General features: G+C 44.8%; 1 protein-coding gene across 2 annotated transcripts in view; it reads right to left on the bottom strand.

Moving 5' to 3' along the window:
* Nucleotides 1-13,275: 13,275 nt before the first annotated feature.
* The window catches only part of FBXO31 (F-box protein 31), a 49,111-nt gene continuing 35,120 nt past the window's right edge, over nucleotides 13,276-27,266 (bottom strand). For both annotated transcript variants that reach the window (XM_063945674.1, XM_063945675.1), the window contains 3 exons: nucleotides 26,365-26,518; nucleotides 25,264-25,604; nucleotides 13,276-13,780 (listed from right to left, as the gene is read on the bottom strand). In XM_063945674.1, coding sequence (XP_063801744.1) covers nucleotides 13,558-13,780; nucleotides 25,264-25,604; nucleotides 26,365-26,518 — 718 coding nt within the window. In that variant the 3' untranslated portion in view covers nucleotides 13,276-13,557. The remainder of the gene's footprint in view (nucleotides 13,781-25,263; nucleotides 25,605-26,364; nucleotides 26,519-27,266) is intronic.

Raw genomic sequence — 27,266 nt, 5'->3', positions numbered from 1 at the left:
GCCTGCATTTTTGCAAACACTCCCAGAAAACGGTCAGTTGACACCCACAAACGCCCTCTTTCTGTCAATCGCCTTACGATCCGCTGTGCGAATGGATTCTTCGTTAAATCCAACGCCCAGCACCGATCCTCTTTGTACCCGTACGACGCGCCTGCGCATTGCGGTGCATATGCATGCGCAGTTTTGCCGAGATTAACCTGATCGCAGCGCTGCAAAAAGTTGCTAGCGAGCGATCACCTCGGAATGACCCTCATGGTTTTGTTCATTAGCTAACAAATTTGCTGCTGCAATCAGATCTGAATTAGGCACTATGGGGGTCATTCCGAGTTGATCGCTCGCTAGCAGTTTTTAGCAGCCGTGCAAACGCTATGCCGCCGCCCACTGGGAGTGTATTTTAGCTTAGCAGAAGTGCGAACGGTTGCATCGCAGAGAGCCTGTAAAAATTTTTAGTGTAGTTTCAGAGTAGTTCAAAACCTACTCAGCGCTTGCGATCACTTCAGACTATTCAGTTCCGGATTTGACGTCACACACCCGCCCATTGTTTGCCCAGCCACGCCTGCGTTTTCCCTGGCACGCCTGCGTTTTTCCAAACACTCCCTGAAAACGGTCAGTTGCCACCCAGAAACGCCCACTTCCTGTCAATCACTCTGCAGCAACCAGTGCGACTGAAATGCTTCGCTAGAGCCTGTGCAAAACTACATCATTTGTTGTGCTCATACATTGCGCCGCATACGCATGCGCAGTACTGCCATTTTTTTGCCTGATCGCTGCGCTGCGAACAAATGCAGCTAGCGATCCACTCGGAATGACCCCCTATATTCAGTTTCAGTTTTGCTAATTTAGTAAAACTGCACCTGCTGTCGATTGCATGCTGGGGGGCCGCTCAGCACAGGACAAGGCCACCCAGCATGCTAAGGGCCACACAGTGCTGCGTTCGCAATATAATCGCGAATGCATCGTGAATAGGTTGCGATCGCAGCAAACTATAGTCAACCACTGCCTGCGAAGGAAGACACAGGTCAGCCATGTTTATCGTCGCAGCAACTGCGTGTGACGTCATGCGGCCACCCCAACAATGGCCCGGACACGTCCCCCTTTTTGCCCCCGCAATGCCGCGTCGCCACCCCGCAAACGCCTGTGCTTGTCAACTTAGATGCAATCCATACCGAAAGGCCCAAGGCCCATTGTGCACAATCTGTATGTTGGATGGACTGACCCCAGGAATCTTTTAATGCTGACCCTACTCTCTGTTATAAACTAATTTAAAATTGGTATTAAAGGTTAAGGGGCTAATTCAGTAAGGATCGTAAAAAGTACAAATTAGCAAAAACTGCGACCAATCGCAAAATTGCGAAAGCACGCCCAAACGGAAAATCTGCAACACTAATTTAATGTTACAAAAAAAAGGTGGACTTGTCAAATTTGCAAATTTTGCGATTAGATTTAAAAATCCGCATTTTTTGCAAAAAAAACACACTTATTTGCATTTTTTTTGCGTAAAGGTTTCTGATGTCACAATTTAACATCAGAAAAGAAAGAGGTAATATAGGACCCCTGGCGCACAATATTCATAGATGCTAATTAGTACTTTTTGGTACTAAATGATTGAACCAACATGTGCAAATTTGAAATACACAAAAAACTCAATATTTTATTAAAACACAATCCCAGATTGGGCATGGTACATAATAAGATAAAAACAAAAGTGCAAGTTGGGGTGAGGTAAATGGGAACCAGGTGACTTAGTAAAAGTGCTTTTAGTGCTTTGAGTCCTCCTTAAATGGAAAACACCATAGTCCGTGGCTGCGGTGGGCTAGCTTAAGAAGGTAGCTGGGGTCCTAAGCTGAATGGCCCAGCACCACCGCACTGTGCATATCAGCTTGAAGTCTCCTGTCCCGAGATACACCCCTCACTGTTCCTCGTCCAAATAACGCGTTTCGGTCCTTTAATGGCCTTTCTCAAAGATGGATCCATCTTTGAGAAAGGCCATTAAAGGACCGAAACGCGTTATTCAGCCTAGGACCCCAGCTACCTTCTTAAGCTAGCCCACCGCAGCCACGGACTATGGTGAGAGATTGTTTTCCATTTAAGGAGGACTCAAAGTACTAAAAGCACTTTTACTAAGTCACCTGGTTCCCATTTACCTCACCCCAACTTGCACTTTTGTTTTTATCTTATATAATATTATGTACCATACCCAATCTGGGATTGTGTTTTAATAAAATATTGAGTTTTTTGTGTATTTCAAATTTGCACATGTTGGTTCAATCATTTAGTACCAAAAAGTACTAATTAGCATCTATGAATATTGTGCGCCAGGGGTCCTATATTACCTATTTTCTGTTAGCACCTTTTGGAGATTAGTGTTTATCTCCTCTATATTGGACCCAGGCAGCACCATTTTCAGTACTGCGCTCACCTGAAAGTACTCCACTCGTTTGTACAATTTAACATCAGCCACACATGACATTGAGACAACCATGCCTACTGACAGGATGCGTCAAACAACAAGACGAGCTACTTCCGCTGGTGAATCCACAAACGCAGGCGGAAAAAGGAATAAAAACATAGTTTTTTTTTTATGATGAAAGTTTACAAACATGACATATTAATGTTTCTTAGTTATTATTAACATTCCTTATGTTATTGTTTAATGTGAAAACATAAATAAAAAGTGGTGCATAATTAAAATGTCCACAAAATCACAATTATTGTGGTGATGTTATTGAACATATGTTTCTTTGTCAATAAGGGGGGGGGGGGGGGGGGACACAAAAACTTACACACATACCTCCTAACATGACCCTCTCCACAATCCTAAAATATACTGGTAGGATAATTGGCTTCCACAATATTAACCCTAGTGTGAATGTGTGTGCGTGTACATGTGATAGGGAATATAGATTGTAAACTCCACTGGGGCAGGGACTGAAGTGAATGGGCAAATATTCTCTGTAAAGCGCTGCGGAATATGTGTGCGCTATATAAATAACTGGTAATAAATAATAATAATAAATAATGGCATGACTGAATGAGATTACTTGACGTTTCAATAGAAATCTATAATATTGAAGACTTGGAGTGACTACTCACCCCACAACCTCATATTGACCAAGACTGTATATGTACATGCTCATATTTACTGCCTAACTAACGTATATTTGTATTTGTGATAGCCTTTTGTTGGGAATCAAATGATGTATTACTTAAAAAATTCAATAATGATATTTAAAAACAAAACAAAAAATAGATCGTATTCATTTAATCAGCTCCACATAGTCTATTAGGAGCCGAGAAACACAGACCACTTACTCCTGATCTATTGTCGCAAATTGAGCCTCATTCCCCAAGTGTTATAAACATCAATTTAACAATCAAATAGTAATAATAATGACTGCAAATCACAAATACTGCTACTAATTAGTCCTTTACAGTATCACTATGACATTATCATGTCTGGAGTATGTTCTCCAGGTAAGTTGCGTAAGAGCACAGGATTCTTACCTGTATAACAATGCAAGCAAGAGCCAGGAGAGGAAGGGACGTTTCTCAGAGTGATCAGTGACTGGTTTTTGTTTTCACATTGTTTTCTGTAGTGGTTTTAAAGTGCACCTGATAATTGCTCACAATGCAAGCGGCTACTTCATGTCTCGGTGACGTTGCTGGCAGTCTCAGTGATGACATTTATGTAATGTGTTAGTATTAGAAATGTTGAGGATCCATCTAATACAGTTCACATGGATGTGGTGGATGGGCCCACATATTTGGCCAAATTTGTGCTAAGAACTTCACTTATGCTCCATGTTAATTGTAAGAGTTTAGCAAAACTATTTTGACTATCAGTATTCTTAGCGCATAGAGTGTGCATCAGCATTGTCTTTATCTTGTGTAGTACTAGAAGCCTCAGCATGATAGCACCTTTCATTATGTTTGAAAATAAGGTGCGCAGTTCAATCCTCCCCTTTTTAGTTTCAGTGATGTCACTGGTTCCTAGTGAATGGCTAGACTGCACTGTCAGTGATGTCACTGGATCCTAGTGAATGGTTAGGCTGCACTGTCAGTGATGTCACTGGTTACTAGTGTATGGATAGGCTGCACTCTCAGTGACATCACTGGCTCCTAGTGAATAAGTAGGCTGCATTCTTAATGATATCACTGATTCCTAGTGAATGGCTAGGCTGCACTCTCAGTGATGTCACTAGCTCCTAGTGAATGGATAGGCTGCACTGTCAGAGATGTCACTAGTTTCTAGTGGGTGGATAGGCTGCATTCTCAGTGATGTCACTGTCTCCTAGTGAATGGATAGGTTGCACTGTCAGAGATACCACTAGTTTCTAGTGGGTGGATAGGCTGCAATCTCAGTTATGTCACTGGCTCCTAGTGAATGGATAGGCTGCCTTCTCAGTGATGTCACTGTCTCCTAGTGAATAGATAGGCTGCACTGTCAAATGTCACTGGTTCCTAGTGGGTAGATAGGCTGCATTCTCCATGATCTCACTGGCACCTAGTGAATAGATAGGCTGCACTGTCAGAGATGTCACTAGTTTCTAGTGGGTGGATAGGCTGCATTCTCAGTGATGTCACTGGCACCTAGTGAATGGATAGGCTGCACTGTCAGAGATGTCACTAGTTTCTAGTGGGTGGATAGGCTGCATTCTCAGTGATGTCACTGGCACCTAGTGAATGGATAGGCTGCACTGTCAGAGATGTCACTAGTTTCTAGTGGGTGGATAGGCTGCATTCTCAGTGATGTCACTGGCACCTAGTGAATGGATAGGCTGCACTGTCAGAGATGTCACTAGTTTCTAGTGGGTGGATAGGCTGCATTCTCAGTGATGTCACTGGCACCTAGTGAATGGATAGGCTGCACTGTCAGAGATGTCACTAGTTTCTAGTGGGTGGATAGGCTGCATTCTCAGTTATGTCACTGGCTCCTAGTGAATGGATAGGCTGCACTGTCAGAGACGCCACTAGTTTCTAGTGGGTGGATAGGCTGCATTCTCAGTTATGTCACTGGCTCCTAGTGAATGTTTTTGATACCTTTTTGTTTATAGTGGTCATTTCCCATTTCTTAACAAAAGGATTGGATGATAGGTTTACTGATAAACACACCAGGGAGTTATTCTATGCGAATGTGAATATTACAAACCACATATTGGAGGAAAGTGTCAATGTTCTCGCAAAGTTATATAAGAACACATCTCAACAATGTTGTCTCTTTTTTGTTTTTTTTTCGAGAAAGAGAGAGAAATAAAAATACGAAATATTAAAAGTCAAGCAAGTCTGTTTCCAAATCTCTCTATACTGTAGTCGTCAACATTACTAGAATACTTGGCACAAAATAAAAACATATATCGGACATTTCCAATTCCATTAAATTCCTAATAGATATTTAAAAAATAAAATGTGGGGGGCGTGGCCTGGCTGGCATCAAGAGAGGTCGAGTTCCTGCAGAGCTCCGGCCAGTAATACTTTTAAAATAAACCCCTGACCTGGGTTTGAGGGCCCATCTACAGAGACACAGTCCCCTAAGCCCTGCTGTACCATCCTGCACTCAGAGGTTGAGGCTACGGAATCGGGGGGGCCCTGCGCTGCCCCCTGCGGATTGCGGCGTACCTCTGCTCCAGAAGCCGGGGCCTCAATTTTGGGGTGAGGACGTCGATTTGTCGAGCCCGGTGCGGCGACTGTGCGGTCCTCCCCCTCCACCTGAGCGGCGCTCCTGAGGTCGGATACTTCACCCATCAAACCCTGAGCCTCACGGAGGACCGGTGACCGGGCGGCCTGCAGGAGGTAGTGGCCGGGACGCGTGGGACTGGCGGCTGGCGGCCATCTTGTGGTTGGCGCCGCCTGGGCTTCGTTATCTGCCCTGCCTCGCCGATCCCCGGCCTCTCCGGACGCCTGACATCCGACCCCCGCCTCACGCACCCCCGTTCGACGGATCCCCCTCCCCGCTGGCGGGCACTGACGGCCAGGAGACCCCCGGAGGGCCCTGGTCTCAACGACTGGCGGCGGCCATCTTATGGTTGGCATGGCACTCATCCTGCTTTATGGCTGGAGATAGACTGTAACTCGGGCTCCCTCTGGTGGTGACTTCTAGATTGGACGATTTACAGCTGCTACACATTTATTCCTACAATCTTGCCTGCCCTCATGTCTCCTATTTGACAGCCAGAGGGGAGTCATCACTATATTTCCTCTTGAAACAACAGGTGTGATACCTCAACAACCCTGTCGCAATCTGCTGTGCCCTGAAGTTGTAGACTCACCGAGGTGGATGTCTAGCTCCTGCCACGTCACCTCGAGCCTTTTGACATATACATCACGTTGCTGTGGCATTCTGGTGTGTCACACTGTGACACCTCTAACACGTTTTTTCTTGTAAATCTGCTCCGCAACGCCTTGACATGCCTGCTATCTTCATAGCAATGTAACTTTCCAATGTCTCCCCTACACTGATGTGACCCTCATTAAACTACTCTCTGCGCCCTACATTATTTCTACTCTACATATCTATTTATAGCGACCTCATATGGAAAAGTTCCTGGTGTCCACTCCAATGTCCTCGACTGGTCTTGTTTCAGGCGCACGCGAGGACACATCCCACAGAAATTCTTCTGACTCCGATTGCTCCACCACCCGATCTCGATCCCAAAGAAAACGTACTAACGCTACGACTACTAAGCAGCCTAAGATGAAACCCACTGACATTGCTGCGGTTCTTGGACCTCTCCTAGACGAAAAACTGGCGGGCATCAAAGAAGCCATTGATTCCACCTTAGCCCAGCTGACTCAACACAGTGGCCGTTTGGATGAAGTTGAGCAGAGGGTCTCAACATTGGAGGATGATCTACAAGCCGCACAGTCTACTATAAAGTCCCAGACCACAGAAATTAAAGGCCTCACTGAAAAACTCGATGATTTGGAGAATCGGAGCCGTCGAAACAACCTGAGGGTGGTGGGCATCCCGGAGTCGGTGAGGGGCCACGCGTTGCTGGACCTTTTATCCAACTGGCTGCCTGACAAATTAGGTATGGACCTTCAGGGCTCACCATTGGCCATTGAAAGGGCACACAGGATTGGCCCTGAACGCAGAGACTCCGCTGGACGCCCTAGACCCGTTATCTTACGGATTCTAAACTATGCGGATAAAGCCAAGCTCTTAGACCACTACCGAAAGTCAGAGAATCTCCTCTATAAGGGAGAAAGGCTGCTTATCTTCCAGGACTTCTCCGCTCATGTCGCCAACAAGCGCAGAGAGTTCGCTCCGATATGCAAGCAGCTGTTTGAAGACAACGTCAAGTTCTCACTATTATACCCTGCCCGTCTTCGGGTCTTTGTCAATGGAAAACCATGCTTCTTTGACGATCCGATGGCGGCAAAGACCCACTTTGCACACCCCGACACTTGACTGTCCACCATTACTTAACGTTTGCCTATCTTTATAGTTGCCTTGATTAGTAGGTCACACAGTGTCCGGGATATGATATAGGCATGCTATTTGCGCATGCTGGAGGCTCCGCCTCCCATTGTTTCATGTTTGTTAGTTTGATGTTTTTGTCTGTTTGTTTGTCTGCTTGTTCTGCCTGCTGGGATAATGCGTCTCGATCCTCCATGGGTTGGCCCCTCCTTGCTCATTGGGACGGGGGGGGGGGGGGGGCACCATATCACCTATACGATTTTGATATTCTATTCTCCATCTACGGGGGTAGGATAGCATGGCTGATCATGCTGCTTCTCAGACCTCAACCCCGGTGACGACCCCACTTTTAGATTTTAATATAGTTTCTTGGAATGTGGAGGGTCTCAATAGCCCCATTAAACGCAAGAAGGTGGCTGCCCATCTCTCTCGCTTGTCCCCTCAAGTCGTGTTCCTACAAGAAACACACTGGGTGCATAATTCCCCTATGTCACTAAGAGCCCCTTGGATTGGGGAATGTGTATCTACTCCTTACACCAATAAAACCAGAGGGGTTGCCATCCTCTTTCATAGGAATCTTCGATTCTCCATCCTTAAAAAATATATCGACCCGAAGGCAGATTTATCCTCCTAGATGTCTCCATTGACAATGTGATATATACCTTTTTGAATTTATATGCACCCACTGGATCTAACAATCTCTTTTTTGCAGATATCCTTCAGAGAGTTCTGTCCTGGGGCGGCCAAAACTTAATCCTAGGGGGAGATTTCAACACGGTCGTTGATCCATCCATGGACAGGTCGGGGGTGAGTACCAAAAAACCTGGACCCTCTTCTACTCTGCTTTCCTCTCTTTGCTCTCAACTTACCCTACTGGACCCTTGGCGTACACACCATCCCCTTCAACGAGATTATTCTTTTTATTCACACCCACACTCTACTCGCTCTCGCATCGACTATCTATTTTTATCTAAACACCTTTTCTTTAAGGTCACCCACACCTCAATTAAGGACATCATTATTTCAGACCACGCCCCCATCACCTTGTCCCTACATTTATCCCTGCCCCAGAACATATCTAAATGTTGGAGATTCCCAGCAAATCTCATACACTCAGAGGATTTCTTATTACATCTCAAACACTCCTGGCATAACTATACTACTGACAACCTGGATCAAGAATCTAACACTCCACTTTTTTGGGGGGCCTCTAAGGCAGTCCTTCGAGGCCATATTATTTCCTATGTTAATTCTAAGTGTAAGAAATTCAACACAAAATTGCAGGAACTTAGCGCGGCTCTCACACTTGCATATCGCACTTACAAACAATGCGACAGTCCTACTCATAGAGAAACGTACCTCATGGCAAAACAAATTTTCTGATACCTTTCTCACCGAACAGGCCCAGATCAGCTATGATTACGGCAGGAACAGGTTTCATAGGTGGGGGAATAAGTCCGGTAGACTCTTGGCCAACTTGGTTAAGGTGGCCCCGAAACAAAACATGGGTTGACTCGTTGCACAGCTCTGGAGATGTTCTTTCTGATCCCACTGACATCTGCTCGGCTTTTATGAGTTTCTATAAGTCCTTGTATACTGCCGACATTGATAACGCAACTGATGGTCAACTATTCCTGGATGAGGCGCAGTTACCGAGGCTGGAGTTAGAGGAAAGGGACTCGCTGGATGCTCCCATAACTGACGATGAGGTGCGGGCCACCATTAAGTCCCTCCCCAATGGAAAGAGCCCTGGCCCGGACGGCTTCAGTGCCGAATTTTATAAGATGCTAGATGCCGATATACTCCCTACATTAACACGATTATATAATCACATCCTAACAACAGGGGAGACTCCCCTTCGTTTTAACGAAGCCAAGCTTATAGTGCTCGCAAAACCGGGTAAAGATCCTACCCAGGTAGGGTCATATCGCCCCATTTCACTCCTCAATCAGGACTTTAAAATCTTGACCAAAATCATAGCTAATAGGTTGCAAGCCTACCTACCCCGTCTTATCTCACCCGCGCAGATGGGATTTGTCAAGGGTAGACAATCCACACGAGGAGTGCGAGCGTCCCTGACTGCGATATCCCACACCCGCTTCAGTCAGGCCAAAAATAACATCATTGTAAATTTAGACGCAGAGAAGGCATTTGATAAAATTGCCTGGCCTCACCTATCTCGAGTACTCGCCCACCAGGGATTTGGCGCAACGTTTTGCAACTTGGTACAGACCTTATATAATAACCCAGTGGCACAGGTCTTAGTCAACAATGTGACATCTCCATCCTTCACGTTGGAAAGAGGCACTAGACAAGGATGCCCTTTATCTCCCCTCCTTTTTGATTTAGCACTGGAACCCCTTATACGCCACATTCTGTTACACAAGAACTATAGGGGCATTGAGGTGGGTACACAGGAATTAAGGGTGGTGGCGTTCGCAGATGACCTCCTTTTTATGTCAGACCCTCACCGTACGATCCCGCAGCTGACTGCTGTGATTGATCGTTTTTCCTCTTTTGCAGGGTTTTCCATTAATTATAGTAAGTCGGAGGCGCTAGCCATATATGGACAGGCGAGACTAGGTTGGGGGACCGCCTTTCCCTTTAAATGGGCGAATACACATATTGTCTATCTAGGCGTTGCACTCCCTGCTCATCCCTGCCACCTATATAGGCTTAATATCACTCCGGTCCTCCATAGGATTAGAACCGAACTTGGTCTCTGGCAATCCCTCCCCCTTAATATGCTAGGGAGATGTAACCTATTTAAGATGGCCAGCTTCCCAGAACTCCTTTATGTTTTACAGATGACCCCCCTTTTATTATCCAAGTCGGATTTCTCCTCTCTGAATACCTCTATCTCCAGATACATCTGGGCTGGTAAACGCCCAAGGATTAGCATGAAAAAATTATCCCAGACGGTACCTAGAGGGGGAATCAACCTACCTGATGTTAAACAGTACAATCTTGCGTGCCTCCTCCGCATCGCTATGGATTGGCTTGGAGACAATAATTATTACACGGATTCCAGCCTAGACTCTCAACTTTGCGCTCCCTTGTCCCTCAGTTATCTTCTCCATGCCAAGCCCTCCAAGTTGGCGTTACATATCACCACTAATTCGGTACTACTCCCTATAATACAGGCGTGGAAAATGGCGAGGAAATCTCTCAAACTTCAATATCTATACTCACTTTCACTGCCCCTTATAGGTAACCTGGAGTTTCAGGAGGGGGAGGCTCTACAACCCTTCATTGCCTGGTACTCTCTGGGTATCCGCAACTTGCTTAATTCCTCTTGCGTCCCGCTGTCTTTCGCAGAGGCACGAGAAAAATATGGCCTGCCTCCCCACCACGAGTTTGCCTATTTCCAGGCAATGCACTATCTTAAAAATGTACTATCTAAATTGACGGGGAACGACTTTCTTAACTCTCTAGATACACTACTCCAATCAACATGCTACTCTATATCAACCATTTATACACGTATTCGCCTTGAACTTATCCCTGACACGGACCTCCCAGAGCTGTCCCAATGGTCCTCCCACATCTCAACGATCACCCCTGACTCCCTCCTGAATCACTTTCAACTAACCCTAAAACTTATCCCTGCAAGCTCCTATCAAGAGATGGCCTATAAAATGCTCCATAGGGCATACATCTCACCTAAACGCCGATCTTTGATGGGCATCTCAGAAGACAGTAAATGCACCAAATGCCTAATGGAGGGGGCGACCTCTTCCATTGCTTCTGGGACTGCGCTTTGGTGTCACAGTTTTGGCATGAGGTACATCATTATGGAACCACATCCTTAGGCATATCCTTTAGTTGCACTGTTTCCTGGGCATTATTCGGATATCTGACTGACCAGCCAGACGTCCCTAGGTCTAACAAAAAACTGCTTATGATATTATCAGCGGCTGGCAGGAAGGCAATCCTACAACAGTGGATCCACAACATACCTCCTAATCTTTCGATGGTGACCTCTAGACTATTTTTTCTATTCACCATGGACTGGCTGGAGGCCTCTATCCATAAGGAAAGGCTCACCCCTGCCTTGTTCCAATGTTGGAACACCTACATTTTGACACTCCCCTTACACACTAAACAAGCCATTGACAAATGCTTTCAATCTACCTCATGGTACCTCCTCCACACTTTAGCCCAACCTAACCCCTTGAACATCTGACTTACCCTCTCTCCTTTCCTTTTTCTGGACCACTCCTCCACTCCCTTCTATATTCAATCGTCTACCGAGTTGATTGGAAATATAGACCCCCGATTTGAGAAGATTGTTCTGTGGATGGATCGACGGCCCGTGTCCCATAGTAGGCATTACATGTTAGTTTATTTTCTTAGGTTTTAGGTATTATGTATATGTTTAGGGATTTTCAAATAATTTGTCTTTGCTGGCGGAGAACTGATATTCGATCCACCCCTTTTCATCTATAGTCTGCTCCGCTTTGGTAATTAAAGCACATCTTAAATTCCCTGATATCACTAGTTATACATATGTTCCCTTTCTTGGAAGGGTATAAAGGTTTTATGTGAAGAAAAGTTTGAAAATATGTTTTGATCTCTACCTGGTATTATATGAGACTGAATAATCTATGACTCACTGTCACTTGTCAAGTGGTTTATGTATAATGCATATTATGTTATACACTGCTAACTATATATTCTATTCTATGTCTCGAAATGCCGTATATCTACTCTGTATGGTGTGAGATTATAATAAAAATAGTTTGAAAAAAAAAAAAAAAAAAAATGTGTGTTATCCTTAGTTTTCTACATAACCCACAGTTCCACCATTAAAGTCTCGGATGTTATGTCTTCACAGATTATCAAGTGCCTCTTACTGCACCTAGTAGCAGAGGTCTATAGCGTCAGTGATTTGCAGGGGAGCAGCATTTACAATACAAAAGAAAAGAATGATCTTTAAAAGCTCATTTATCATCTATATTTTTTCTGCTAGTAAACTAGATTAAGGTTATATTTCTTATTAGATTATAAACTTTAAGACTTGCAAGGTTCAGCCTATTATTTTTTAATTTTTTACTTAGATTGCACTTATCTACTTATGATGCAAATCTGCCGATAAGTTCTTATAAATCATCAATAAATAATAAAATAAATATTATACGCCCATCATTAAAACACTTACACTGAGACATCATTATTTGATCAGCTGCGCCATCTTGTGGCAGCACATGGTTCTGCGGGGAGTATGAATGGAAAAACTTTTTTTGTATTGTTTATAGCCTGCAAATTTATTCACAATTGATCTAGTGCAATAAGGGACTTCCTGGCCTTTTGTACTAATCAGAGTTAATGACACATCATAGTCGGACGAGAGTAAAGACACAATTACCAGGTCACTCAAACTTAGATGGTAAACGCAATCACACTATCTATACTTATCTTTCCTACAGGTTACAGACGTGGTTCCTGAACTTTTTTGAATCACGGCGCGCTAGAGTATTAGAATGTTTTTCACGGCACCCCTAGAAATATTAAATGCAGTAAATTGTGTTTATATGTCATCCTTGGGTTCAATTGAGTGGTGGGGGACAGGATGTGCTTCTGTTTGTCCACATATTTAAGATTAGCAGCCACCAGCATTGGTTTTGCCTATTACATTGACCATAAATAATTTGAATTGGTCCTGGACTACCAATACAAGGCACCCCTGCAAGTGTCCTGAGGCACCCCAGGGTGCCTAGGCACACAGTTTGAGAACCGGATTACAGGAATCTGCCACCTTATTCCTTATTCCTGCTATAGAAAGATGCACAAAAATATATCCTGGCCGCTCAGCCCTGGTAACTGCAGGTTATGAACACATAAGTTAGGCACAACCATAAATTAATATATTTATATATTATTACGTTAGACTGATTATATACATTATAAGGATGGTTGCTTCATTCTTTTTGTTTTCGTTTTAAAAGCATCACTTCAAATTCATATGTATCCTATTTTAAATTGGCAATGCGTAGCAGTATCCTCTGGTACACAAAGGCTCAAAAAGTACATGCGCTGATATGTTTCGCTCTCCCAAGGTTGTGGCATTCACTCTTCAGCAAATACTGACTTGTCCAGTTCCAGTCCCCCCCCACCCTAACCCACCCCAAACCCACACTCTAGGTTGTCCATAGTTGCATAGCTCGGAGCATCTCTTCAAAGGCCTCTAGTGATGGGGGCTGGGAGTTCTGAAACTTGTCCCGCATCCGGCTGTACAGGCTGAATGATTTCAGTTCCAGCCATATAAACCCAAAGCGATCGTCATCAAAGAGTATAAACAGGCCGGGAGTTCTCTCTGGGCTGCTAAATCCATGTCCGGCGATGAGGCCAGTTCCAAAAAAGCTACCAAAGTAAAAAAAGGAGAAAGTTAGGGGATATTAAGGAAAGAAATTGCATTTTTCTTTTTTCTAAACAGATTTTAGAGATCTTGAGGCTAATTCCCCAATGTGCATTTTCGCACAGCGGGCAATCAGGTCTGAACTGCGCATGTGTCAGTGCCGCATTGCGCAGCGCATGCCAGAGATGCGATTGGCATCTCTGCCCAGCGATCGCCTCTCCCTGATTAACAGGCAGAGGCATTCGCTCGGTGGGAGGGGGCGGGCCGGCGGCGTTGGGCCGCCATTTTGGGAGCGTGGTCCGGGCACGTCTGCGTTGGGCGGGCCGCGGCGGCTGCGTGACATCAAACGCAGCTGCTGCGACCCTGGGGAGCGACGGGTAGCTTCTGCCAGCGCGCAGGAGCTGCGCTGGTAGGGAGCCACTTGGCAGGTACAAAAGCATCACCGCCGTGCAATGCTTTTGTACCTGTACGGCGGGGGGAGGGTCAGACGTGCGGGGCGGACTAGCCCTGTGCTGGGCGTCCCCCGGCATGTCAGGGTGGATGATCTTAGCCATGCAAAATTTTGCACGGCTACAATCAGGTCTGAATTAGGCCCATTATGTGTTTTTTTCAATGTGTGGAAAACTTTATGAATATAGGGGCAGATGTATTAACCTGGCAAAGGCATAAGGAAGTGATCAGTGATATGTGCAAGGTGATAAAGGCACCAGCCAATCAGATCCTAACTGTTAATTTACATATTGGAGCTGATTGGCTGGTGTCTTTATCACCTTGCACAGATCACGGGTTTATCACTTCCTTATGCCTTCTCCAGGTTAATACATCTGCCCCATCATATCATATTCGTCCAACTGAGTGAAGAGACCTCTGAAGAGTTTTCCATGGATTTCAGTCGGTATGCCAACCACGCAGTGTGCAAATTTATATTTACCACTCTTTGTCATTTCCATTTGTCTCTTGCGCCTGGACAAGCGCAGCGAGTGAATTCTGCCGGAAAGCAAGTACAGTATGGGTGTGAATACACAAAAATGCACTTGGCCGCCTGCAAACACTGCACTGGAACCGACTGGTGATTCCCTTTCCGCTTTTTGCATGAAAGGGAAGCAGATTAAAACATGTTATCATTTATTGGGTCTTGTGGTCATAGACTAACCGTATATGCTCTCATTTCTTATCAGCTTTTGGATTAAATATCTACTATATATACTTTTCAAAACCATATATGAATTAGCATTATGTAGCAATGTCCAGATACTTACTGTAAGACTTATATAAATATTTTTATTGCATACAATTTTTACTATATCAGAAATTGGTGTTAATAGACAGTTGATTAATGCATATATTACTAGTATTGTTTAACTCATTTAGCATTTTCTTTTTCCTTTTGGCTTTTATGTTCACTGCTCTGTGGGACTGGCATATTTACCAGCAGATCGCTGCTACTGCAGACAACTGCGGACGTTACATTTGCACAAGCAGGAGTCCTACTGTGCTCCCGGATTTTTATCAATATCACCGCAGAGAGGTACAGCTTCATATGTTGGGGCAGATGTATTAAGCCTGGAGACGGCATAAGGAAGTGATAAACCAGTGATATGTGCAAGGTGATAATGCACCAGCCAATCAGCTTCTAACTGTTAATTTACATATTGGACCTGATTGGCTAGTGCGTTTATCACCTTGCACATATCACTGGTTTATCACTTCCTTATGCCTTCTCCAGGATAACACATCTGCCTGGTTGTTAGTAATTTATGATCTTATCATTTATTTGCAGAAAACAAAGATGAAAGGATATCTTACACTTTTTTTGTTTTTGCATATATACACCCAACTGTTCAGAGCAGCATTTGTTTCATGTATGAATGAAGTCAAGTGACGAAACGCGTTGGGAGCCTCCCGTACCGTTTCATGTCTATTACTGCAGTGCACGTTGCGACAGAAGCACTTTGGTGAAATCGTGTTACGTTACTTCCATTTCCAGACACATAGCTTTTGCAGTGCACTCTATTACCAAAGTTGTACAGATGAGCTTATATATCTAGTCTTATGTCGTAGACATTTTCTCTGTGTTTATATCATTTCTCCTACAGCAGTGTTTCCATAAGCCTCCCTTAACGTGTGTGTGTTTCCCACATCTCCATGCGGGAGTTCAGATGAATTCATTACTGAACGATACATTTTAAAAGATACACAGGTGGTACTAATCATTATTTCATGTGGGATTCTGTAAGGAGATCTGGAAAACACGCACTGTTCGTGTGCCCTGAGGACTATGGCTGGGGGGGGAAATTACAGATTTTTTTTTTTTTCCCATTAGGAAGAACTGACCAGCATTGCATGTGATACCACTGGTTGTGAAACATCTGATTAGACCCATATCTCTGGTTCTAAAGTAATGAGCATTTTGTGGTAAGCATTCACATATACACTATCTTGCGCAATTTTTCTGCTTTAATTGAAGCCTCGGCTGGTTTAGGATTTCTGCGAGAGAAGCAGCACAGTATCTGTCTGTATATTTTCTGGAATATTACATGTTATAATAAGAATTTACTTACCGATAATTCTATTTCTCGGAGTCCGTAGTGGATGCTGGGGTTCCTGAAAGGACCATGGGGAATAGCGGCTCCGCAGGAGACAGGGCACAAAAAAGTAAAGCTTTACTAGGTCAGGTGGTGTGCACTGGCTCCTCCCCCTATGACCCTCCTCCAGACTCCAGTTAGGTACTGTGCCCGGACGAGCATACACAATAAGGGAGGCATTTTGAATCCCGGGTAAGACTCATACCAGCCACACCAATCACACCGTACAACTTGTGATCTAAACCCAGTTAACAGTATGACAACAGAAAGGGCCTCTTAAAGATGGCTCCTTAACAATAACCCGAATTAGTTAACAATAACTATGTACAAGTATTGCAGATAATCCGCACTTGGGATGGGCGCCCAGCATCCACTACGGACTCCGAGAAATAGAATTATCGGTAAGTAAATTCTTATTTTCTCTATCGTCCTAAGTGGATGCTGGGGTTCCTGAAAGGACCATGGGGATTATACCAAAGCTCCCAAACGGGCGGGAGAGTGCGGATGACTCTGCAGCACCGAATGAGAGAACTCCAGGTCCTCCTTTGCCAGGGTATCAAATTTGTAAAATTTTACAAACGTGTTCTCCCCCGACCACGTAGCTGCTCGGCAGAGTTGTAATGCCGAGACCCCTCGGGCAGCCGCCCAAGATGAGCCCACCTTCCTTGTGGAGTGGGCTTTTACAGTTTTAGGCTGTGGCAGGCCTGCCACAGAATGTGCAAGTTGAATTGTGTTACAAATCCAACGAGCAATCGACTGCTTAGAAGCAGGTGCGCCCAACTTGTTGGGTGCATACAATATAAACAGCGAGTCAGATTTTCTGACTCCAGCCGTCCTTGCAATGTATATTTTTAAGGCTCTGACAACGTCCAACAACTTGGAGTCCTCCAAGTCGCTAGTGGCCGCAGGCACCACAATAGGTTGGTTCAGATGAAATGCTGATACCACTTTAGGGAGAAAATGCGGACGAGTCCGCAGTTCTGCCCTATCCGAATGGAAGATTAGATAAGGACTTTTATAAGATAAAGCCGCCAATTCAGATACTCTCCTGGCAGAGGCCAGGGCTAGTAACATAGTCACTTTCAATGTGAGATATTTCAAATCCACCTTTTTCAATGGTTCAAACCAATGGGATTTGAGGAAATCTAAAACTACATTTAGATCCCACGGTGCCACCGGAGGCACCACAGGAGGCTGTATATGCAGTACTCCCTTGACAAAAGTCTGGACCTCAGGGACAGAGGCCAATTCTTTTTGGAAGAATATTGACAGGGCCGAAATTTGAACCTTAATGGATCCCAATTTGAGACCCATAGATAATCCTGATTGCAGGAAATGTAGGAAACGACCCAGTTGGAATTCCTCCGTCGGAACCCTCCGATCCTCGCACCACGCTACATATTTTCGCCAAATGCGGTGATAATGTTTCACGGTGACTTCCTTCCGTGCCTTAATCAAGGTAGGAATGACTTCTTCTGGAATGCCTTTCCCTTTTAGGATCTGGCGTTCAACCGCCATGCCGTCAAACGCAGCCGCGGTAAGTCTTGAAAAAGACAGGGACCCTGCTGTAGCAGGTCCCTTCTCAGAGGTAGAGGCCACGGTTCGTCCGTGAGCATCTCTTGAAGTTCCGGATACCAAGTCCTTCTCGGCCAATCCGGAACCACTAGTATTGTTCTTACTCTTCTTTGCCGTATGATCTTCAATACCTTTGGTATGAGCGGCAGAGGAGGAAACACATACACTGACTGGTACACCCAAGGAGTTACCAGTGCGTCCACAGCTATTGCCTGTGGATCTCTTGACCTGGCGCAATATTTGTCCAGTTTCTTGTTGAGGCGAGACGCCATCATGTCTACAATTGGTCTTTCCCAACGGTCTATTAACATGTTGAAGACTTCTGGATGTAGACCCCACTCTCCCGGATGAAGATCGTGTCTGCTGAGGAAGTCTGCTTCCCAGTTGTCCACGCCCGGGATGAACACTGCTGACAGTGCTATCACGTGATTCTCCGCCCAGCGAAGAATCTTGGCAGCTTCTGCCATTGCACTACTGCTTCTTGTGCCGCCCTGCCTGTTTACATGGGCGACCGCCGTGATGTTGTCCGACTGAATCAACACCGGCTTTCCTTGCAGGAGAAGTTCCGCCTGGCTTAGAGCATTGTAGATTGCTCTTAGTTCCAGAATGTTTATGTGAAGAGACTTTTCCAGACTCGTCCATACTCCCTGGAAGTTTCTTCCTTGTGTGACTGCTCCCCAGCCTCTCAGGCTGGCGTCCGTGGTCACCAGGATCCAATCCTGAATGCCGAATCTGCGGCCTTCTAATAGGTGAGCCTTCTGCAACCACCACAGAAGTGACACCCTTGTCTTTGGTGACAGGGTTATTCGCAGGTGCATCTGCAGATGCGACCCTGACCATTTGTCCAACAGATCCCTTTGGAATATTCTTGCATGGAATCTGCCGAATGGAATTGCTTCGTAAGAAGCCACCATTTTTCCCAGGACTCTTGTGCATTGATGTACTGACACTTTTCCTGGTTTTAGGAGGTTCCTGACCAGATCGGATAACTCCTTGGCTTTTTCCTCTGGAAGGAAAACCTTTTTCTGAACCGTGTCCAGAATCATTCCTAGGAACAGCAGACGAGTTGTCGGGATTAAATGGGATTTTGGAATATTCAGAATCCACCCGTGTTGTCTTAGCACCTCTTGAGATAGTGCTAAAGCTGTCTCCAGCTGTTCTCTGGACCTTGCCCTTATTAGGAGATCGTCCAAGTATGGGATAACTAATACGCCTTTTCTTCGAAGAAGAATCATCATCTCGGCCATTACCTTGGTAAAGACCCGAGGCGCCGTGGACAATCCGAACGGCAGCGTCTGAAACTGATAGTGACAGTTTTGAACAATGAACCTGAGGTACCCCTGGTGTGCGGGGTAAATCGGAACGTGTAGATACGCATCCTTGATGTCCAAGGATACCATAAAGTCCCCTTCTTCCAGGTTCGCTATCACTGCTCTGAGTGACTCCATCTTGAACTTGAACTTTTTTATGTAGAGGTTCAAGGACTTCAGATTTAGAATAGGCCTTACCGAGCCATCCGGCTTCGGTACCACAAATAGAGTGGAATAATACCCCTTTCCTTGTTGTAATAGGGGTACTTTGACTATCACCTGCTGAGCGTACAGCTTGTGAATGGCTTCCAACACCCTCTCCCTTTCGGAAGAGACGGTTGGTAAGGCAGACTTCAGGAAACGATGAGGAGGATCCGTCTCTAATTCCAACCTGTACCCCTGAGATATTATCTGCAGGATCCAGGGGTCTACCTGCGAGTGAGCCCACTGCGCGCTGTAATTTTTGAGACGGCCCCCCACTGTCCCCGAGTCCGCTTGAGAGGCCCCAGCGTCATGCTGAGGTTTTTGCAGGAGCCGGGGAGGGCTTCTGTTCCTGGGAAGGAGCTGCCTGTTGGTGTCTCTTCCCTCTTCCTCTGCCTCGTGGCAGGTACGACAAGCCCTTTGCTCTCTTATTTTTGTAGGAGCGAAAAGGCTGCGGTTGAAAGGTCGGTGCCTTTCTCTGTTGGGGAGTGACTTGAGGTAAAAAAGTGGATTTCCCGGCAGTAGCCGTGGCCACCAAGTCTGATAGACCAACTCCAAATAACTCCTCCCCTTTATACGGCAAAACCTCCATGTGACGTTTTGAATCCGCATCGCCTGTCCACTGTCGTGTCCATAAGGCTCTTCTGGCTGAAATGGACATAGCACTCACCCGAGATGCCAGTGTGCAAATATCCCTCTGTGCATCACGCATATAGATAAATGCATCCTTTATTTGTTCTAACGACAGTAAAACATTGTCCCTATCTAGGGTATCAATATTTTCAATCAGGGATTCTGACCAAACTACTCCAGCACTGCACATCCAGGCAGTTGCTATAGCTGGTCGTAGTATAACACCTGCATGTGTGTATATATTCTTTTGAATAACTTCCATCTTTCTATCTGATGGATCCTTAAGTGCGGCCGTCTCAGGAGAGGGTAACGCCACTTGTTTGGATAAGCGTGTGAGCGCCTTGTCCACCTTAGGGGGTGTTTCCCAGCGCGCCCTAACCTCTGGCGGGAAAGGGTATAATGCCAATAACTTTTTTGAAATTATCAACTTTTTATCAGGAGCAACCCACGCTTCATCACACACGTCATTTAATTCTTCTGATTCAGGAAAAACTGTTTGTAGTTTTTTCACACCATACATAATACCCTGTTTTACGGTATCTGTAGTATCAGCTAAATGTAACGTCTCCTTCATTGCCAAAATCATATAACGTGTGGCCCTACTGGAAAATACGTTTGAATTTCTACCGTCGTCACTGGAATCAGTGCCCGTGTCTGGGTCTGTGTCGACCGACTGAGGCAAAGGGCGTTTTACAGCCCCTGACGGTGTTTGAGGCGCCTGGACAGGCATTAATTGATTGTCCGGCCGCCTCATGTCCTCAACTGACTGTTTAAGGGAAGATAAACCATCACGTAATTCCACAAATAAAGGCATCCATTCTGGTGTCGACCCCCTGGGGGGTGACATCTGCATATTTGGCAATTGCTCCGCCTCCACACCAATATCGTCCTCATACATGTCGACACCACGTACCGACACACACCGCAAACTCACAGGGAATGCTCTAATGAAGACAGGACCCACTAGCCCTTTTGGGGAGACAGAGGGAGAGTCTGCCAGCACACACCACAAAGCGCTATATATACAAGGGATATCCTTATATTAAGTGCTCCCTTATAGCTGCTTTAATATATATATATATATAGCCATTAATGTGCCCCCCCTCTCTGTTTTACCCTGTTTCTGTAGTGCAGTGCAGGGGAGAGACCTGGGAGCCGTTCTGACCAGCGGAGCTGTGACAGAAAATGGCGCCGTGTGCTGAGGAGATAGGCCCCGCCCCTTTTTCGGCGGGTTCTTCTCCCGCTATTTTTCCAGTCAGGCAGGGGTTAAATATCTCCATATAGCCCCTATGGGCTATATGTGAGGTATTTTTAGCCTTGTATAAGGTTTATATTTGCCTCTCAGAGCGCCCCCCCCCAGCGCTCTGCACCCTCAGTGACTGCCCAGTGAAGTGTGCTGAGAGGAAAATGGCGCACAGCTGCAGTGCTGTGCGCTACCTTATGAAGACTGAGGAGTCTTCAGCCGCCGGTTTCCGGACCTCTTCACGCTTCAGCATCTGCAAGGGGGTCGGCGGCGCGGCTCCGGGACCGGACTCCACGGCTGGGCCTGTGTTCGATCCCTCTGGAGCTAATGGTGTCCAGTAGCCAAGCAGCAAATCCACTCTGCATGCAGGTGAGTTTACTACTTTCCCCCTAAGTCCCACGTTGCAGTGATCCTGTTGCCAGCAGGACTCACTGTAAAGAAAAAAACCTAAACTAAACTTTCTCTAAGCAGCTCTTTAGGAGAGCCACCTAGATTGCACCCTTCTCGTTCGGGCACAAAATCTAACTGGAGTCTGGAGGAGGGTCATAGGGGGAGGAGCCAGTGCACACCACCTGACCTAGTAAAGCTTTACTTTTTTGTGCCCTGTCTCCTGCGGAGCCGCTATTCCCCATGGTCCTTTCAGGAACCCCAGCATCCACTTAGGACGATAGAGAAATATATTTCCAGGTGATGGGATCACAACAGTCAGGACAAGAGTTTTCATCCACTTGGATATTCTTTATACAACTTCCACAATTTACTGAATCTGAGATCCCACTATAAGAGCGATGTCATGTGGGCCCATAGATATAGGATGTGGTATATAGGGGACATTCTATGTAGTATGAGGTCGATATATAGGGGACAGATTATATAGTATGGTGGTGAAACTTTGTTGTGGGGGTGATGTGTAGGGGACGGTTTATGTATTATGGGGGTTTTATATAGAGGACAGTTTATGTAGTATAGGGGTGATATATAGGGGACTTTATATATTATGGCAGTGATACATAGGGGACAGTTTATGTAGTATATGGGTGATGTGTAGGGGCAGTTATTTAGTATAAGGGTGATATGTAGGGTCCAATTTATGTAGTATGGGGGTAATATATAGGGGACAGTTTATATAGTATGGGGGTGATACTATGTAGTGGGGGTGACATACAGGGGACAGTTCATGCAGTACAGGAATGATAAATAGGGGCAGTTTATGTAGTATGGGAGTGTCATATATAGAGGATTGTTTATGTAGTATGGGTGTGTCCTATATAGAGGATTGTTTATGTAGTATGGGGTGTCATATATAGAGGATTGTTTATGTAGTATGGGGTGTCATATATAGAGGATTGTTTATGTAGTATGGGAGTGACATATATAGAGGATTGTTTATGTAGTATGAGTGTGTCCTATATAGAGGATTGTTTATGTAGTATGGGGTGTCATATATAGAGGATTGTTTATGTAGTATGGGGTGTCATATATAGAGGATTGTTTATGTAGTATGGGGGTATGTAGCTGTAAGATGTGATATGTAGAAGGCAGTTTCTGTGGTATGGGTGTGATATATATAGGGGACAGTTATGTAGTATAGGAGTGACATATATAGAGGATTGCTTATGTAGTATGGGGGTGTCATATACAGAGGATTGTTTATGTAGTATGGGGGTATGTAGCTATAAGATGTGATATGTAGAGGGCAGTTTCTGTGGTATGGGTGTGATATATACAGGGGACAGTTATGTAGTATGGGAGTGACATATATAGAGGATTGTTTATGTAGTATGGGGTGTCATATACAGAGGATTGTTTATGTAGTATGGGGTGTCATATATAGAGGATTGTTTATGTAGTATGGGGTGTCATATATAGAGGATTGTTTATGTAGTATGGGGTGTCATATATAGAGGATTGTTTATGTAGTATGGGGTGTCATATATAGAGGATTGTTTATGTAGTATGGGAGTGACATATATAGAGGATTGTTTATGTAGTATGAGTGTGTCCTATATAGAGAATTGTTTATGTAGTATGGGGTGTCATATATAGAGGATTGTTTATGTAGTATGGGGTGTCATATATAGAGGATTGTTTATGTAGTATGGGGGTATGAAGCTGTAAGATGTGATATGTAGAAGGCAGTTTCTGTGGTATGGGTGTGATATATATAGGGGACAGTTATGTAGTATGGGAGTGACATATATAGAGGATTGCTTATGTAGTATGGGGGTGTCATATACAGAGGATTGTTTATGTAGTATGGGGGTATGTAGCTATAAGATGTGATATGTAGAGGGCAGTTTCTGTGGTATGGGTGTAATATATACAGGGGACAGTTATGTAGTATGGGAGTGACATATATAGAGGATTGTTTATGTAGTATGGGGTGTCATATACAGAGGATTGTTTATGTAGTATGGGGTGTCATATATAGAGGATTGTTTATGTAGTATGGGGTGTCATATATAGAGGATTGTTTATGTAGTATTGGGTGTCATATATAGAGGTTTGTTTATGTAGTATGGGGTGTGTCATATATAGAGGATTGTTTATGTAGTATGGGGTGTCATATATAGAGGATTGTTTATGTAGTATGGGGTGTCATATATAGAGGATTGTTTATGTAGTATGGGTGTGTCATATATAGAGGATTGTTTATGTAGTATGGGGGTATGCAGCTGTAAGATGTGATATGTAGAAGGCAGTTTCTGTGGTATGGGGGTGATATATACAGGGGACAGTTATGTAGTATGGGAGTGACATATATAGAGGATTGCTTATGTAGTATGGGGGTGTCATATACAGAGGATTGTTTATGTAGTATGGGGGTATGTAGCTGTAAGATGTGATATGTAGAAGGCAGTTTCTGTGGTATGGGGGTGATATATACAGGGGACAGTTATGTAGTATGGGAGTGACATATATAGAGGATTGCTTATGTAGTATGGGGGTGTCATATACAGAGGATTGTTTATGTAGTATGGGGGTATGTAGCTGTAAGATGTGATATGTAGAAGGCAGTTTCTGTGGTATGGGGGTGATATATACAGGGGACAGTTATGTAGTATGGGAGTGACATATATAGAGGATTGTTTATGTAGTATGGGGGTGTCATATACAGAGGATTGTTTATGTAGTATGGGGGTATGTAGCTGTAAGATGTGATATGTAGAAGGCAGTTTCTGTGGTATGGGTGTGATATATACAGGGGACAGTAATGTAGTATGGGAGTGACATATATAGAGGATTGTTTATGTAGTATGGGGGTGTCATATACAGAGGATTGTTTATGTAGTATGGGGGTATGTAGCTATAAGATGTGATATGTAGAGGGCAGTTTCTGTGGTATGGATGCGATATATTCAGGGGACAGTTATGTAGTATGGGAGTGACATACAGGGTACACTTTCTGTAGTATGGGTGTATGCAGTTAGAAGATGTGATATATAGAGGACAGTTGTGATATATAGGAGACAGTTATGCAGTGTGGGCGTGCCACATAGGGGACTGTTTTTGTACTATGAGGGTGTGTAGCTACAACATGTAATATATAACTCACACTTATAGAATGGCATCATTTGTTCCACCCAGACTACCTCAGTTACCATCACTGTCAGGCAGCAGAGTGATAGGAAACAACAGAAGGAGTCAAAGAGAAACAATTTAATTTGCAATTCATGGACCCATATGTGACGCCGCACACGCACTGATATTACAACTGGGGCAAAGTGTTGCCCTTAGGGGTGCCATCCCAGCATAAACCACCATTTGTTTGTCTGGTACCACTGAACTCTACAAGGGGAATCGCAGGTGGTCACCCAAAGACCTCCACAATTAGCCAAGTACCTCAAACGATGTTCAGAACACAAAGCCAACTATAAAATGTGATGACATCAATGGTTGTTTGTGAGGTCATATATATAAATTAGTGAGCATCTCCTTACCACATCTTGCAGCTACGAGGATAATCTTCATTCCGGGCCATCACTTCCTCTGGAAGGGCAAAAGACTGGAGTTCCGGGGGCTGAGGATCCGCTCTCTCATCTGCTTCTCGCTCTGCTGGTCTCAGGATGGGCAATGATTCCTGGGGATGGTCTGCCAGGCTGTTCCCTGCCTCCTCTTCGCTGCCTGCCAGCCTCTGCTCCCTATTTATCTGATTGTGGATTTCCAGGATCAGCAGAGACAGTGCATCGAGATTCCGCAACTGCTCCAGGCTGGGCAACCGCACAGGCCGAGCGAGGTCAATTTCAAGTGTCGGCTGTCCGGCTGGGACATTGGGATCTCCCTGCATATAAGTGCAACATATAATGAATGCTGGCAAAACAGGCATGAAAAGCGAATGTTTATAACATTATTGGAAACTGCGCAATACTGCTGGTGATATCAGGCAATCATCCCCAAATCAGTGCAAGGTCCCAAATCACGTGCAATACCTTTTAATAATCTGATCACACCAATCGGCTCTTTATAGGTGTAACCCAATTTTGCACCTGCCCATATGCACATTAATCAGGGATCCTGGTACCCAGCGACAGCCTCACCCTACAATTTTGGGTTTGGACTTACTGGAATTGACACAAAGACAGAAGTTACATGTGAAGGGTATATGAACACAGAGAAATAATGGGAGGAAACCCAGGACAAAGAAGGGACCACAACTCCCAGAACTTTCAAAACAATCCTGGAGCGGGCTGCCCATTTAAAGGGACGTTAACTTTGTTATTTATTTGTGCTTTATATATGCATCATGTAAATATTAATCGCTTCTATGCAGCAATCAGCTACATCAGCTCTTGAAGCAGAAGGAACCTAAGTCAATTTAATTTAAGACAATAAGCGCCCCTTCATGAAGCACAACAAACATGAACATCTTCTTGGCGCTCCTAGATTTGTGGTGTCGGGCAGGAGAGGTGGGAAGTTAAATTGACAACACAAGACCTGACTCCCCACACACCTGCGTACCTTTATTAACGCTATGACTCTCTCTGGTAGACAGTGGGGGTCTACGCTCTTGTACGGAAGAGCATCACATTAAAAAAGCTCACCGTTATTTTTGTTGCTTTGGCAGTCGTCCCGTGGAAACTCAACATGACAATCTCCAGACCATGGCTCCCGTAAGTACCCTTAAAGAAGCCAGGTTTCAGCAAGTCACCAGGCTGGCTGGGGGGGTGGTATATGCGGCGGTAGGTAAGGCAGTTACTATGGAGAGAGAGGACAGACATTAGTAGGAGCTGGATAAGACAGCGTTATAGCAACTACTATACATATATCCCAGTAATATCTAACAGCATCTGACACATGACACATCTCTACAAAACTTCAAACGGTCTCTCAAGACCCACTTCTTCACCAAACCCATCCATCTCTCCCCCTAACCCTCTTGTCTATGCTCACTGTGTACCCCGTCTGTGTCACCCCGGTCTGTTAGCCCTTTACCTTTTAGATTGTAAGCTCGCAAGAGCAGGGACTTCTTTCCTCATATGCCTTTCCTTTTCTTACTTACACTATCTTATACTCCATACTCCCTGTGATGGCACCTAAGCCCTGGTTTTCCATACTGTTCTGTATTGTTTTGAACTGTAAGCGCTGTCTTCTTGTTTGCTCATTTGATTATGTACTGTGTAATGGGCGCTGCAGATCCCTTGTGGCGCCATATAAATAAAGGATAATAATAATAATAATAATAATGAGAACTGTAGTCGTCCTACTGAGAAAATACTTCTGTTGCCCCCGTGTTTGATGAATCTTTCAGTAAACGCCACCTGTCACCTATACAAAGTGGGAGCAGCCACTGTGTGGGCAGAACTCTGTCTATTAGACTTCATTCAATCCGCAGATGCTCAGCCTATAGTGGATTAAAAAGTACGGACCCACATCTGCGATTCTGTACAAGGATCGGACGTTAATAGTGCGCTTAGCAACCCCACACTCACAACCTCAAGAACCA

The sequence above is a fragment of the Pseudophryne corroboree genome, chromosome 11 (genome assembly GCF_028390025.1).
Source record: "Pseudophryne corroboree isolate aPseCor3 chromosome 11, aPseCor3.hap2, whole genome shotgun sequence".
NCBI lineage: Eukaryota > Metazoa > Chordata > Amphibia > Anura > Myobatrachidae > Pseudophryne > Pseudophryne corroboree.
The sequence above is the reverse complement of the archived record's forward strand: the minus strand, read 5'-3'. Positions and strand labels throughout refer to the sequence as shown.